General features: G+C 45.1%; 1 protein-coding gene across 1 annotated transcript in view; it reads left to right on the forward strand.

Moving 5' to 3' along the window:
- LOC137095587 (kin of IRRE-like protein 1) overlaps positions 1–17,430 on the forward strand; it is a 99,529-nt gene that overhangs the window by 65,162 nt on the left and 16,937 nt on the right. The window contains exons 12-13 of the mRNA XM_067462366.1: positions 6,708–6,906; positions 8,591–8,701. Of these exons, the coding sequence (XP_067318467.1) occupies positions 6,708–6,906; positions 8,591–8,701 (310 nt within the window). The remainder of the gene's footprint in view (positions 1–6,707; positions 6,907–8,590; positions 8,702–17,430) is intronic.

A 17,430-nucleotide genomic window follows, 5' to 3' on the forward strand; every position in this document is an offset into this window, starting at 1 on the left:
ATGCCTAAATGCCATTAGCACCTGAATATTGTTTCTGATAGGGAAAACTACCTTGAAATATATAGCAGAGCATCCAAAAACAAACAGGATCCAAAAGTTGAGCATTTAGCTAATTAGCGAGCAGAGCGTAAAGTGCCTTTTGATGCATCTGTAAAGAATTCAGAGCTTGGGAGGCAAACATGCAGAGTCCAATCTTTAAAAATCACAAAAGGTTTATTTACAAAAATAAGAAATAATAATGCACTCTTTCTATTGGTGTCTAAGTGCCATTGTCATCTGAATATTATTTGTTTTAGGAAAAACTACCTTAAAATATATAGCAGAGCATCCAAAAACAAACAGGATACAAAAGTTGAGCATCAGCTCATTAGCGAGCAGAGCATGAAATTCTGTGTGATGTGGCTGTAAAGAATTCAGAGGCAAACATGCAAGAGTCAAACCTTAAAAAAAATCACAGAAGGTTTATTTACAATAAGAAATAACTGCATTTCTTAATAATAAAAAAACTGGGTTTGAGCTACTCTAACACCCATCTCTTCTAAAGTTTCAAGAGAGGGGGAAAATTCAATCACTACATCCCTCTGACACACATGCAGAGAGAGATATCAAAGCACACAGCACATAGTTTTCATACTAAAGTGTAAGAAGACGGAAGTCAGATTCAAAAAAGCTTGCAGTAGGAAAGTATCCATTGTAAACAACCAATCAGAATGAGAGGAAAGAGAGAAGAAAAAGACACATCCCCAATTGTCATTTAGGAGTCATGGGGGAAAGGAAAACTCTTAGTCTATACTTTTTTTTTGTCGTGTCAGGAGCGACTTGAGAAACTACAAGTCGCTTCTGGTGTGAGAGAATTGGCCGTCTGCAAGGACGTTGCCCAGGGGACGCCTGGATGATTTGATGTTTTTATCATCCTTGTGGGAGGCTTCTCTCATGTCCCCGCATAAGGAGCTGGAGCTGATAGAGGGTGCTCATCCGCCTCTCCCCCGGATTCGAACCTGTGACCTATAGGTGTTCAGTCCTGCCGGCACAGGGGTTTAACCCACTGCGCTACTGGAGGCTCCATTAGTCTATACTAATCTAATTGAACAGTTCCTTGTTGAGGACTTGAGTCTTGGGCAGTGTGGGGTTGAATTCCAACAGTTTGCACTTAAGACTTTTGTTTTCCAAAGTACACAGTCACTGAGCTTGGAGTGTATGCCTTATGCCATTGTCTCTAAGAGCCATTAATAGCATCTTACCCTCCAGAAGTGGAAGGTAAAAGGACAAGGGGCCGACCAAGGGCAAGATGGATAGATGGCATTCTTGAAGTGACTGGACTGACCTTGAAGGAGCTGGGGGTGGTGACGGCTGACAGGGAGCTCTGGCGTGGCCTGGTCCATGAGGTCGCGAAGAGTCAGAGATGACTGAACTAATGAACAACAACAACAACCCTCCAGAAATTGTCAAACTCCATTTTGAGAAATGGAGCGACAAATCCTCGTTGTATCCTTTTGCCATTCTGGTGCCCTCCAAATGTGTTCAGCCACAACTCCCATTCAGCTATTGGGGATGACAAGGGGTCCGACCAATTTATTCAGGGAGTGCTAGATGAGAACAAAGGTTTTCTCCACATTCCAAACATAGCTTCATGGAGTGGGTTTAAGGTGGCTCTGGGGAAAAGCACTGTATAGTAGGGGGTCGGGGTGGCCTTTAACAAGAGAATTTCTTTTTTTTCCTCCCTAAAATCAACAGGGCGAGACTGGAATGGACAAAATGAAGAAGTAACTATCTGTGTAGAGTTGCTAGATTTGCGGAATGTATATGTGTTGCTGAATTCAGCTTTTCTTGGCCCAGAATTTTGACATTCTCAGCTGAGGGAACACACCGTTCTGGGCTCTAATTTTCCCAAGCAGACTAGATGAGACAACAGAAGATTTGTAATTAGTCCTGTCCTTTTTTTTCAAGTCATAAAGGCAACTTGGTATGGATGAAGGCTATAAAGCTTTAGGAGATTAACCTTTCTTCTCTGTGTTCTTTCTCTGGTTGAATCTTCCCACCCCACAAAATAGAGGCCATAAAAAGGCCCTTGTGGGGAGAATCACCCAGGCAGCTAGTTTCAGGAAAGGGATTACCATTTATAACAGAGGGCTAAACTGCACAGTGCATCAAAAATGTAATATGAAGCTAGACTCCTTTTCTTTCTTACTCTAAAGTAAACATGCCTGGGCCAAGCACAGATCAGAGGCATCATGTACAGAGGTGTAATCTCTCTTTCCCTAGTTATTTTTCAAATAGATATTCTCCTACATACACTAAAATACACCAGGGTCCTCCAGTGGTGCAGCGGGTTAAACCGCTGAGCTGCTGAACTTGCTGACTGAAAGGTTGGCGGTTCGAATCCAGGGAGCGAGGTGAGCTCCCACTGTTAGGCTCAGCTTCTGCCAACCTAGCAGAAGCTGGGCGTAACAGAAGGTAAGAGTGCTCCATGCAGGCATGCCAGCCACATGACCTTGGAGGTGTCTAGAGACAACACTGGCTCTTTGGCTTAGAAATGGAGATGAGCACCATCCCAAGCCACCTTCCCTCTCTCCTGAGGAATCTGTACAAGGACCAAGTAGCAACAGTAAGAACTGACCATGGAACAACAGACTGGTTCAAGATTGGGAAAGGCATACGGCAAGGCTGCATACTCTCACCCAACCTTTTTAACTTGTATGCAGAGCACATCATGCGATGTGCGGGGCTTGAGGAATGCAAAGCTGGGGTGAAAATTGCTGGAAGAAACATTAACAACCTCAGATATGCAGATGACACCACTCTGATGACCAAAAGCAAGGAGGAGCTGAGGAGCCTTCTAGTCAAGGTGAAAGAAGAAAGCGCAAAAGCTGGGTTGCAGTTAAACATCAAAACAACCAAGATTATGGCAACAAGAATGATTGACAACTGGAAAATAGAGGGAGAAAATGTGGAGGCCGTGACAGACTTTGTATTTCTAGGTGCAAAGATTACTGCAGATGCAGACTGCAGCCAGGAAATCAGAAGACGCTTACTTCTTGGGAGGAGAGCAATGTCCAATCTCGATAAAATAGTAAAGAGTAGAGACATCACACTGGCAACAAAGATCCGCATAGTCAAAGCCATGGTATTCCCTGTAGTAACCTATGGATGTGAGAGCTGGACCTTAGGGAAGGCTGAGCGAAGGAAGATCAATGCTTTTGAACTGTGGTGTTGGAGGAAAGTTCTGAGAGCGCCTTGGACTGTGAGAAGATCCAACCAGTCCATCCTCCAGGAAATAAAGCCCGACTGCTCATTGGAGGGAAGGATACTAGAGACAAAGTTGAAGTACTTTGGCCACATCATGAGGAGACAGCAAAGCCTGGAGAAGACGATTATGCTGGGGAAAGTGGAAGGTAAAAGGAAGAGGGGCCGACCAAGGGCAAGATGGATAGATGGCATCCTTGAAGTGACTGGACTGACCTTGAAGGAGCTGGTTGTGGTGACGGCCGACAGGGAGCTCTGGCGTGGGCTGGTCCATGAGGTCACGAAGAGTCGGAGACGACTGAACGAATGAACAACAACAACAACACCATCCCCCAGAGTCGGGCATGACTAGACTTCATGTCAGGGCAAACCTTTACCTTTACAACTAAGATAATGAGGGATGAAAAGAGTTCTCTTGTTTGGAGCAAAATCTTCTCCTGGGTCTCCTCCTCCTTCTCTGGCTGTTTGTTGTTTCTGACTTACGGCAATCCTAAAGCAAAGCTATTATGGGGTTTTCTTGGCTAGATTTATTCAGCTGAGGTTTGCTTTTGCATTCCTCTGACTGAGGGAGTGTGATTTGTTCAGTATCACTCAGGCCCCATCAATGGATGTTTCCAGACAGAGGTAAAACCTACACTGAAGTGGGTTTTAAAAATCCACTTTAGCATGGATTGTGGTCCCCATTAGATCTCCCAAACACTTCGGGGCCGAGAGTTCCACTGCTGAACAACTCTCACAGTCAGAAAGTTCTTTCTAATGTTCAAGTGGAATCTCGTTTCCTGTAGTTTAAAGCCATTGTTTCGCATCCTAGTCTCCAGAGTAGCAGAGCACAAGTTTATTCCCTCCTCCCAATTACTTTTCCTCACAAATTTATACATGGCCATCATGTCTCCTCGTAGCCTTCTCTTCTTCAGGCTAAGCATGCCCAGCTCTTTAAGCTGCTCCTCATAGGGCTTGTACTCCAGACCCTTGATCATTTTAGTCGCCCTCCCATGGACACATTACAGCTTGTCAATATCTCCCTTCACAGGGATGTGTTATTGCCTCAACTCTATTCTCCATCTTCATCGCTATGATACTTCACCTTGTTGATGGGAAGCTTCCCACCGGAGTGGAAATTATCTATCGGACAGATGGCAAGCTGTTTAACCTCAGCACACTGAAAGCCAAAACCAAGGTTACAACAACATCTGTTATAGAACTCCAGTATGCTGATGACAAGGTCGTCTGTGCGCATTCAGAAGAAGATCTACAAGCCACTCTAAACACCTTTGCAGAAGCGTACGAGAAGCTCGGCTTGTCATTGAACATTGAAAAAACCAAGGTGCTTTTCCAGCAGGCACCAGCCAACCCCTCTCCAATGCCAGTGATATAGCTTAATGGTGTAACATTAGAAAATGTTGATCATTTCCGCTACCTTGGCAGTCACCTCTCCACCAAAGTCAACATCGACACCAAAATACAACACCGCCTGAGCTCTGCAAGCGCAGCATTTTTCCGAATGAAGCAGAGAGTGTTTGAGGACCGGGACATCCGTAGTGATACCAAGGTGCTTGTTTATAAAGCTATTGTCCTCCCAACCCTGCTCTATGCCTGTGAGATGTGGACTGTCTACAGACGTCACATGCAACTCCTGGAACGATTCCATCAGCGCTGCCTCCGGAAAATCCTGCAAATCTCTTGGGAAGACAAGTGGACAAACGTCAGCGTGCTGAAAGAAGCAAAGACTACCAGCATTGAAGCGATGGTCCTCAGCCACCAACTCCGCTGGACCGGCCATGCTGTCCGGATGTCCGACCACCGTCTCCCAAAGCAGCTGCTCTATTCCGAACTCAAGAACAGAAAACAGAATGTTGGAGGACAGGAAAAGAGATTTAAATATGGGCTCAAAGCCAACCTTAAAAACTCTGGCATAGACACTGAGAACTGGGAAGCCCTGGCCCTTGACCGCTCCAGCTGGAGGTCAGCTGTGACCAGCAGTGCTGCAGAATTTGAGGAGGCACGAGTGGAGGGTGAAAAAGACAAACGTGTCAAGAGGAAGGCGCATCAAGCCAACCCTGGCCGAGACCGCCTTCCACCTGGAAACCAATGCCCTCACTGCGGAAGAAGATGCAGAGCAAGAATAGGGCTCCACAGCCACATACGGACCCACAAGAATATTGGAAGACAATCATCCTCAGAAAGCGAGGGATCGCCTAAGTAAGTAAGTAAGTAAGTAAGTAAGTAATCTCCCTTCAATTGCGTTGCCCAGAACTGGACACAGTGTGATTTCAGATGTGGTCTGACCAAGGCTGAATAGAGGGGTAGCATGACTTCCCTGGATCTAGACACTATGCAGGACAAAATCCCTGTTTGAACTGCATTATAATGGTCACTGTAGATTCCTATAATGCAAATTGAACTGCATTGGTTATATAAATCTACACTGTCATATAATCCAGTTCAATGCACTTAATCTGCATTCCGAAACTGGATTATATGGCAGTGTAGATGGGGACTCTGTGGGTTTCTATGGCTGAACAGGGATTTGAATCCGGTTCTCTAGAGCAGTGCTCAAACCACTATTGCACACTGACCCTTTAAAAAAAAAAGATTCGGCTTCCCCAACTCATATATGTTGGTTTCAATCCAGATCAGGCTGAGATGAGCTCATCTATTGAGGAGTAAGGAAGGAATTTAGACTCAACTGGACATTAAATGTTTAATGTACTAATGCTATTAGCCCCGAGAAAACAGCAAAACAAATAGAGGTTGAAATCTGTTTCCTCGCACAGTACATCCTGGATACCAATCTGTTAGGACTGTATGCAGAAATGCTTTTTAAACAGTGAAATGTAGTGCTGTGCAGAGCCTGGCAAATTATTTTTGGAACTCCAGCTCCCCAAATCAGAATAGATGATGTCCATGTTGGCTGGGACATGATGTGAGTTGCTTTTGCCACCTCTGGCACCATGCCTCAAAAGTTTATGAGATGCTGGTAAAAATGACATTCTGAAAAAGGCAGCCAAACAATACAAGCAAAAAATGTTTGCACGTTGCAGCAAAAGCCTGCTGACTTTGCTCCTGCCATGTCAGAATGATCAGAGAAGGGTTGGCACATAACATGAAGCTTTTCAATCATGCCACAAGGTGCTTGTTAACATCTGGTGAGCTATTTGTAGGCTGCAGCTGACTATGCAGATCTGATGATAATTATTATTATTTCTGCACCCGGACTGCAAACAGGCATAAAGAATCTGCAGTAGCATGGAGAAAATAAGCAGGGTTTTTTTGCACAATGAATTCCTTCTGCACATAATAAGCCAACCTCATGGTGGGTAATGTCACAAGTTGTGTGGCTGTTTTAAAGGTGCCTCTGTATGGCAGCTGTTACACATGTACCAGCTGGATGTTATTCACTCTTCAGGCATCTCCCATCTGGCAAAGTGATCCTGATTCCCTTTCCTTCCTTCCCCTTGTAACAGGCCTGGGCATGGGGCGAGAGAGTCCTGGATGCCGGCTCATTGGACCGTTTCACAGTGGACACTGTGGTGACGGACCAAGGGGTACTCTCGGCTTTGTTGATCGACCCAACGCATGATGATGATTTTGTTCTCCCCCACAATTGCACAGCTTGGAACTGCTTTGGTGCCCGCTCTGCCACAGTCAGCCTGCGCCGCCAAGGTGAGGCTCCCAAAATATTTTCACAGGAGCCTTTGAGATGTCCTTCATTTTTTCATCTTCCTCATCCTGGTGCTTTCCAGTTTTCTTTTCATGTTAGGAGTGACGAGAAACTGCAAGTCACTTCTGGTGTGAGAGAATTGGCTGTCTGCAAGGATGTTGCCCAGGAGATGTCCAGATATTTTGATGTTTTACCAGCCTTGTGGGAGGCTTCTCTCATGTCCCAGCATGGGGAGCTGCAGCTGACAGAGGGAGCTCATCCACGCTCTCCCTGGATTCGAACCTCCAACCTGTCGGTCTTCAGGAGCCCCTGGTGGGTTAAACGCTTGTGCCAGCAGTTTTCTCTGATGACAACCTCCATCATCCAGATGCCAACTGGAGACAATGAAAAGGTCATCAGTTTCCAACAGGGGCAGCAGTTGGATAAGATTGTCCAAGATCCAATAATTGAATGTTACAAAGCCTGTGGGTATGTACTGAAATTGTAGTTTTAAATCCCAGTAGGAGCCCCCGGTGGTGCAATGGGTTAAACCGTTGTGCTGGCAGGACTGCTGACCGAAAGGTTGGTGGTTCGAATCTGGAGAGCGGGGTGAGCTCTCATCTGTCAGCTCCAGCTTTTCATGCAGGGTCGTGAGAGAAGCTTACTATAGGATGTTAAAACATCAGGGCAGCCCCTCAGATTGAATCCAAGGAGCAGGATGAGCTCCCATCTGTCAGCTCCAACTTCTCATGGAGGGACATGAGAGAAGCCTCCCACAGGATGCTAAAACATTCGGGCATCCCTTCAGTTTGAATCCAGGGAGCAGGTGAACTCCCATCTGTCAGCTCCAACTTCTCATGCAGGAACATGAGAGAAGCCTCTCACAGGATGCTAAAACATCTGGGCGTCCCCTCAGTTTGATCCAGGGAGCAGAGTGAGTTCTTGTCTGTCAGCTCCAGCTTCTCATGCAGGGACATGAGAGAAGTCTCCCATAAGATGGTAAAACATTCAAGCACCCCTTCTGTTTGAATCCAGGGAGCAGGTGAGCTCCCATTTGTCAGCTCTAGCTTACCATGCGGGGACATGAGAGAAGCCTCTCACAGGATCGTGTCCCCTGGGCAATGTCCTTGCAGATGGCCAATTAGCTCACACCAGAAGTGACTTGTAGTTTCACAAGTTGCTCTGGACATGAAAAAAAATCCCAACACCCTTTTCTATGATGTTTTCCATATGGTTTTAAACCCTTGGGGCAGTGACTTGTACTTTCATTTCATGTAAACCTCTATGTGAACAGATGATTCTTTGTATCAGGGATGGGGATTATGTGGCACTCCAGATGTTGTTGGACTAGAGCTCTCTGCATTCCTCACCATCAACTACACTCCCTGGAATTTGGAATCCAACAACATTTTGCAGGCCATAGGATTCCCATCCCTACAATATATATATTGAATGCTTGCTCTTGCCCTGTTTCTGCCAAAGTTGGAGTGGAGAGATCTAGATTTGAAATGAATCATTTCAAACCAAACAGCTCTTTTGAGCAAATCACCATCCCTCAGCGTAACCTGTCCTGCAGGGATGTTGTGGTGGTGCAGCAGGATAAAAGCCATTGTCAGTAGCTCTAAATGCTTTGAAGGATGTCTAGGCTTACAGAAATGGTGGATAAAAGGAATTTGCAATAACCCTGCAATGAATTGTTTCCTGCAGAGGTCTGGTCAGTCATGATTTTGGGCACCATGTCGGCCTCTGGGGTTGCTGCTTTCCTGATCCTGATTGTCTTTGCCTCTCTCTGCTATCGCCACAAGCACTGCAGAAAAGGTGAGGACTCCTGCCGTTCTCTCTGCTCCTTCCTCCCCTGTTTTGCAGGCTGTTCTGTAATAGAAGTGCACCTGGAGGGCTAAATGGAGCCTAGCAATTCTGCAATGGCAGCAGAGCACATGCCCTGTGTTTCAAAGCAGCCGACAATGTGTGCGCTCACTGAAACAGCACACAGTGGGGAGGAACGGGAGGCTGTATTGCTGCTGGGTTGAGGTCAGGTCCCCGCAGGGGTTTTCTCTGCCTCCACCATAGAGGGACCACAGTGCAGCATCATAAGGCACACTGCAGAAGTTTCCTGGAATATATATATATATATATATATATATATATAATTTATTTACGACATTTATATGCTGCCCTTCTAACCCCGAAGGGGACTCAGAGCGGCTTACAAGATATATATACATACAATATATTATATTATTAACATAGTACAATATCAGTATTATATATTGCTATACTGTACTATACCATTATATTGTAATATTATTCATAATATTACATTTATTTATTTATTTACAACATTTATATGCCGCACTTCCCATCCCGAAGGGGAGTCATAGCGGCTTACAAGTAACAAGTAAATACAATATATTATATTATTACCATAGCACAATATTAATATTATATATTACATTGTACTATAACATTATACTGTAATATTATTAGTAATACTACATTTAATATAAAATATATAATTATAATATATTACTACTAGTAGTATTATATTGTATTACATTATAATATTATCAATATTATATGTATATTATATTATATTATATTATATTAAGCACAGTGCAGGAGACAAGATGGAACTGCCTTCCTGGCCCCTCTCTTCACTCTGATCTCAGAGCACCAATTGGTGCTGGGGGGGGGGGGGCTCCCAACTGATGATACTGGAGGCAAGATGGAACTGCCTTCATGGTCCCTCTCTTCATTATAATATCATATTATTACTATTATATGTTATTACATTATAATATTATAAATATTATATTTATATTATATTATATTATATTAATGTATTGTATTATCAACATAGCACAGGAGATAAGATGGAACTGTCCCCCTGCCCCCCCCCCCTCTTCACTCTGGCCCAGTGCAACAGTTGGTGCTGCAGGGAGGAGTCCCAACTGATGACATATGCAGGAGACAAGATGGAACTGTCCCCTGGCCCCCGCTCTTTTTTTGCAAATGTCTCCCCAATTTCAGAGGCTTCCAAACACAGGATTGGCTCAAGACATTTTGTTGCCTGAGGCGGAAGAGCAAATGAGCCCACACACACATATATATGCTTTCAAGTCAAGGTGCATAGCATCCAAAGACAGCCAAATTCTTTTGGCACAGGAGGCAGAAAATCCCACAAGCATATCTTCCCACTCCTGGTACCAAAAATGCAACAATGACAAATTAAATCACTCACAATTACGCTGGTCTTTTGTGACATCCAAAATCTGCTGCCTGGGTGTAGTTGTCTTCTTCTGCCTAATAATGTGAGACCAGCCATGGTGGAAAAAAAGCCTCTTAGCCTAGAGAACTACTGCCAGGCAGATAGACAAGGGGCAGGAGACTAATTAGCTAACCAGTAATTACTCAGTCATTAGCTAGTAAATTGTTGGTTCCTCAATAAGATATAAACCGTGTGAAATTAAACCAGAGATTGGAAACCACTTTCTTTCCCCTGCAACTCCTTGAACCCCCAACCAGTGTGGCCAGTGGCTATGCTGATTGGAGGATTCTGGAAGTTGCACTCAGTGCCCAAAAAGTAACTTTACCATTTCTAAACCAGAACAAAGAATTATAGAGCAAGATGCTAATTGGTTAAGCAAGCGAACCCAAAGGATACTCATTCACCAGTGCTTTCTCTTCATCCTGGAAATAAATGATGAGCGGAGTGCCACAGTGTTCCATCCTGGGCCCGGTTCGGTTCAGCATCTTTATTAATGACTTAGATGAAGGGTTAGAAGGCACGATCATCAAGTTTGCAGACAACTCCAAATTGGGAGGGATAGCCAATATTCCAGAGGACAGGAGCAGAATTCAAAACGATCTTAACAGACTATAGAGAGGGGCCAAAACTAACAAAATGAAGTTCAACAGGGACAAATGCAAGATACTCCACTTGCTACTTCATCACACTAGAGAATGATTCCACTTTAAATCTGGTTTCTGCCTCTTGCAGAATTCTGGGCTTTGTAGTTTAGGGAGGCTGTTAAAGGCTCCTCCCTAAACTACAAACCCCAGAATTCTGCAATAGGCAGCAACCTGATTTAAAGTGGATTCATTCTCTAGTGTGATGAAGCTCTTAGGGAGAAAAAATGAAATGTAAACATACAGAATGGGGGACGTCTGGCTCAACATCAGTATGTGTGAAAAAGATCTTGGAGTCCTCATGGACAACAAGTTAAACATGAGCCAACAATATCATGCAATAGCAAAAAAAAAGCCAATGGGATTTTGGTCTGCATAAACAAAAGTATAGTGTCTAGGTCCAAGGAAGAAGAGAAGGCTGAGAGAAGACATGATAGCTATGTATAAAAATGTGAGGGGAAGTCATAGGGAAGAGGGAGCGAACTTGTTTTCTGCTGCCCTGGAGACTAGGACAACAAGAAAGGAGATTCCATCTGAACCTTAGGAAGAACTTACTGACTGTGAGAGCTGTTCAGCAGTGGAACTCTCTGCCCCGGAGTGTGGTAGAGGTTCCTTCTTTGGAAGCTTTTAAACAGAGGCTGGATGGCCATCTATTGGGGGTGCTTTGAATGCAGTTTTCCTTCTTCTTTGGCAGGGGTTGGACAGGATGGCCCATAGGGTCTCTTCCAGCTCTATGATTCTATGATTCTAAGTCATGCTACCCCTCTATTCTGATTTGGTCAGACCACATCTGAAATACTGTGTCCAATTCTGGGCACTTCAATTGAACTGAGATGTTGATAAGTTGGAATGTGTCCAGTGGGTGACTAAAATGATCAAGGGTGACTAAATGATCAAGGGTCTGGAGAACAAGCCCTATGAGGAGCGGCTTAAAGAGCTGGGCATGTTTAGCCTGCAGAAGAGAAGGCTAAGAGGAGACATGATGAGCGTCATGTATAAATATGTGAGGGGAAGTCATAGGGAGGAGAGAGCAAGCTTGTTTTCTGCTGCCCTGGAGACTAGGACATGGAGTAATTGTTTCAAACTACAGAAAAGGAGATTCCACTTGAACATTAGAAAATACTTCCTGACTGTGGGAGCTGTTCAGCAGTGGAACTCTCTCTCTGCCCAGGAGTGTGATAGAAGCTCTTTCTTTGGAGGCTTTTGAACAGAGGTTGGATGGCCATCTGCCAGGGGTGCTTTGAATGTGATTTTCCTGCTTCTTGGCCCACAAGGTCTCTTCCAACTCCATGATTCTATGTCTGGTCAAGGAATATGTGGTTGATCCCAGAACTGATCCTTTTCCACAATTGTTATAAATATGTATAGTTTTTTTTATACTTTTCTGGTCCTTGCAGGAATCCAAAATGGTTACTTTTGAGTTACTTCTAGAAAAACATATCTGAATGTAGCAGAAGCAAATCGCAGCGAGAACCACACTTGAATAATGTGATATTGTTAGAGACCCTTGATTGGGTCTTTCCAGGTCAAGGTCGTGGGAGCGCGGAGGGAAGGAGACAGTCCCAATGAAAGACAAAAAACCAAGGTTTTATTTTAGTTTCTTCATGAAGAAAAGACGGACAGCTGGCAGCATGCACAGATGTTGCCCTTCAAGATGACTGCCGCCCCTCTCCCCTGAAATCTGCAAACTTTATACCTCAGTACAAACAAACACATGGGGAAAACCCCTTTTGTGAATAATAATTTTGACCTTTTTGATGGAAAGTATCTTTCTGTACATGCGGCCTCTGTGCTTTCAAGAAAAAACATTTTTGACCTTTAACAAAAGAAAGTAACAAAACTCAGTTCTTGTGGGTTTTTTCGGGCTATATGGCCATGTTCTAGAGGCATTTCTCCTGACGTTTCGCCTGCATCTATGGCAGGCATCCTCAGAGGGTGAGGTCTGGAGCTGGGAAAAAGGGGGTTTATATATCTGTGGAAAGACCAGGGTGAGACAAAAGGCTTTTGTAAGATGGGCTAGGTGTGAATCTTTTCAATTGACCACCTTGATTAGCATACAATGGGCTGACTGTGCCTGGAGCAAACTCTTAATGAAAGGTGATTAGATGTCCCTGCCTGTTTTTCTCTCTGTTGTTTTAATTTTAGAATTTTTTAAAACTGGTAGCCAGATTTTGTTCATTTTCATGGTTTCTTCCTTTCTGTTGAAATTGTCCACATGTTTGTGGATTTCAATGGCTTCTCTGTGTAGCCTGACATGGTGGTTGTGAGAGTGGTCCAGCATTTTTGTGTTCTCAAATAAAATGCTGTGTCCAGGTTGGTTCATCAGGTGCTCTGCTATGGCTGATTTCTCTGGTTGGAGTAGTCTGCAGTGCCTTTCATGTTCCTGGATTCTTGTTTGGGCGCTGCGTTTGGTGGTCCCTATGTAGACTTGTCCACAGCTGCATGGTACACGGTAGACTCCTGCAGAGGTGAGAGGATCCCTCTTGTCCTTTGCTGAACGTAGCATTTGTTGAATTTTCTTGGTGGGTTTGTAGATTGTTTGTATGTTGTGTTTCCTCATCAGCTTCCCTATGCGGTCAGTGGTTCCCTTGATGTATGGCAGGGACACTTTTCCTCTGGGTGGATCTTCATCTTTCCACCCAGACTTTATGGACTCCCCAAAATCCACAAGGACTCCACCCCACTCAGACCAATCGTGAGTGCCATTGGGTCCCCCACATATGACTTAGCCAAATTTCTTGCTGCACAGTTACAAAGCCACATTGGGCTCACAACACACTACATCAAGGACTCAGCCCACTTCATTGAAAAAATCAGCAATCTCCAGCTAAATACAAACGACAAACTGATCAGCTTCGATGTGGTGTCTCTATTTACCATGGTCCCAGTTGCAGACACCATGGCACTCATCAACCAGAGGTTCCCAGAAGACATCACGGCGCTGTTTCACCATTGCCTCACCACCAGCTATTTTCAGTGGGACAATGAATTCTACGAACAGAAAGATGGAGTAGCTATGGGGAGCCCTCTCAGCCCAGTCATAGCTAACTTCTACATGGAACAATTCGAAAAACAAGCTCTTGAAACAGCAACCAAAAAGCCCACTATATGGTTCAGATATGTGGATGACACTTTCACCATTTGGAGCCATGGAGAAGAAGAACTCAACAGGTTCCTGGAACATCTTAACAGCATCCACCCCAACATCCAGTTCACTATGGAAAAAGAAAAGGAAGGAAGACTGCCTTTTCTAGATGTCCTAGTCATCCGCAAACCAGATCAACAATTGGGTCACACAGTCTACAGAAAACCCACACACACAGATAGATATCTACATAAAAACTCCAACCATCACCCAAGTCAAAAAAGAAGCACCATCAAAGCCTTGGCAGACCGTGCAAAAAGAATCTGTGAACCCCACCTCCTCCAAGATGAACTGAACCACCTCAACTGGGCTCTACAGGCCAATGGATACTCCACCTCAGACATCAGAAGAGCTGCAAGACCAAGAACAAGCCACAAGAGTAAAGATGAAGATCCACCCAGAGGAAAAGTGTCCCTGCCATACATCAAGGGAACCACTGACCGCATAGGGAAGCTGATGAGGAAACACAACATACAAACAATCTACAAACCCACCAAGAAAATTCAACAAATGCTACGTTCAGCAAAGGACAAGAGGGATCCTCTCACCTCTGCAGGAGTCTACCGTGTACCATGCAGCTGTGGACAAGTCTACATAGGGACCACCAAACGCAGCGCCCAAACAAGAATCCAGGAACATGAAAGGCACTGCAGACTACTCCAACCAGAGAAATCAGCCATAGCAGAGCACCTGATGAACCAACCTGGACACAGCATTTTATTTGAGAACACAAAAATGCTGGACCACTCTCACAACCACCATGTCAGGCTACACAGAGAAGCCATTGAAATCCACAAACATGTGGACAATTTCAACAGAAAGGAAGAAACCATGAAAATGAACAAAATCTGGCTACCAGTTTTAAAAAATTCTAAAATTAAAACAACAGAGAGAAAAACAGGCAGGGACATCTAATCACCTTTCATTAAGAGTTTGCTCCAGGCACAGTCAGCCCATTGTATGCTAATCAAGGTGGTCAATTGAAAAGATTCACACCTAGCCCATCTTACAAAAGCCTTTTGTCTCACCCTGGTCTTTCCACAGATATATAAACCCCCTTTTTCCCAGCTCCAGACCTCACCCTCTGAGGATGCCTGCCATAGATGCAGGCGAAACGTCAGGAGAAATGCCTCTAGAACATGGCCATATAGCCCGAAAAAACCCACAAGAACTGAGCGATTCCGGCCATGAAAGCCTTCGACAATACAAAGTAACAAAAACCACAATTCCTTCCTGTCTGTATTTCCTGCACTCCGTTCCTGCTCAGTTTATTGCGAATTTGCTGATTTGCTGGCTTTTCATTTTAAAGCCCCTTAGCATTTGCAAATTTTGCTCAAAGACCCTTTCATTCCCTCATATATATTTTTTGTATGACATGTCTCTATGTTGTAGGCAAGGCCTCTATTAACCCCCTATATAGTAAGCCATGTCTAATTAGGTAACCATGAGGTTTAACCAATCCATTTCTAACTGATTTGTGTGGTGGAAAAGGTGGTGTTTGTAGAACTACATCCACCAATTGGATAGCTTTTTAGACTTAACAAGCAACACTGTTATTGCTATCAAACTTTTGGATGTTGTAGTCTATTCGTGTCATGGAAAGAATTCATGTCTATATCTTCAACCTCTTCTCCGAAACAAATGCTGGAACATAGTGAACATGGGGTAATACGTCAGCCCACAAGGCATGGCTGGGGCCAGAGGTGATGTTGTACACCAGAGCTCCACACAGCCATCATTGCGGCTGGGGCCAGAGATGACATTGTATGACCACTCATGTCGATTCTCATCCCTTGGTACCTACTAACAGTTCTGTTGGTGTATTGGGAGGGAGACAGGGGGTGGAGCGGGTGGGAAGATCCCAAAAATAACAATGCAGGGGTGGGAAAGGATTGGAAGAGAGTAGGGTGGCAAGAGGGAAAATTAACAGAGCAATTAACCTGGAATGAACCATGGGAAGAAGCTATGAAGGTGAAGTGCAATATGGTAGAAGAGGGGTGTTCCGACAGCCGAGGGGTCCCCATAGAAACTATAACGGGGAGGGGGAGATGCAGGAAAGGGAGACCGCCAATTCGGCCTAGAGATAGAGGAAATTTGACAATTCAAATTCAGCCTAGAGATAGAAGAAGAAGAAATTTAACAATTTGTAATCGGTCTCCTGACAAGGTAAGTTGGTATACCCAGGATGGCGGTCCCTCTGGGTTGAAGATGGTGCTGTTGAATGCCAGATCTGTCAACGGTAAAACATTTTTCATCCAAGACGTAATTTTGGAGGAATGGGCAGATCTGGCGTGCATCACGGAGACCTGCCTGGACGAAGCTGGAGGGGTAAATCTGACCCAGCTTTGTCCACCAGGCTTCTCCGTGCAGCACCAATCGAGATCCGGAGGGCGGGGAGGCAGAGTTGCAGTGGTCTATAGAAATACAATCCCTCTGACCAGAGGCCCCATCCCACAATCAACTAATTTTGAATGTGTCCACCTGAGGGTGGGTGTCCGGGACAGAATAGGGATTCTGTGTGTACCGCCCACCTCGCTGCACTATGGTCTCCTTACCTGAGCTAGCAGGGGTGGTCTCGAGCTTGGCATTGGAGTCCCAATGGCTTCTTGTGCTGGGGGACTTCAATGTACACGCCAAGGCTACCCTAGTAGGAGCGCCTCAGGACTTCATGTCTTACATGGCAACCATGGGGCTGTCCCAACGGGTATCTGGCCCCACCCACTGTGCTGGACACACATTGGATTTGGTCTTTTCTCAGGGATGGGAGCACGGTGGCGGTGTCGAGGAGTTGTCCATCTCTCCGTTGCCCTAGACCGACCACCATCTGGTCAGATTTATACTTACTATACCTCCTAACCTCTGCAGAGGTGGGGGACCCATTAAGCTGGTCCACCCCAAGAGGCTTATGGATCCGGATGGATTCCTGACGGCTCTTGGAGAATTTCCTGCCTCCTCGGTTGGTGATTCTGTTGATGCCCTGGTCTCTCTCTGGAATAGGGAGATGACTAGGGCAATAGACACGATTGCTCCGGAACGTCCCCTCCCAAGTAGCCGAGCTAAACCAGCTCCTTGGTTCAACGAGGAGTTGGTAGTGATGAAGCGAAAGAAGAGGGAACTAGAGAGCGTGTGGCGTTCGGATCCGAGCGAGCCAAACCGAACACGGTTGTGTCCTTTTTAAGGGCATATGCCGTGGCAATAAAGGCCGCAAAGAAATCTTTCTTCGCAGCTAATATTGCGTCTGCAAAGAACCGACCGGTGGAGCTGTTTCGAGTTGTCAGAGGCCTTTTAAATCCCGTCGCTCAGGATGGGAGCCCTGACAACCCGGCAGCCCGCTGTGATGCTTTTGCTCAGTTCTTTGCGGACAAAGTCGCTTTGATCCATTCTAGTCTGGACACCATATTAACGGCAGTAGTTGAGGATGTAGCTGGAGCATCTGCTTGTCCGGTTTTATTGGATTCATTTCAATTGGTGAAACCCGAGGATGTGGACAAGA

Source organism: Anolis sagrei, chromosome Y (genome assembly GCF_037176765.1).
Source record: "Anolis sagrei isolate rAnoSag1 chromosome Y, rAnoSag1.mat, whole genome shotgun sequence".
NCBI classification, from domain to species: Eukaryota; Metazoa; Chordata; class Lepidosauria; order Squamata; family Dactyloidae; genus Anolis; species Anolis sagrei.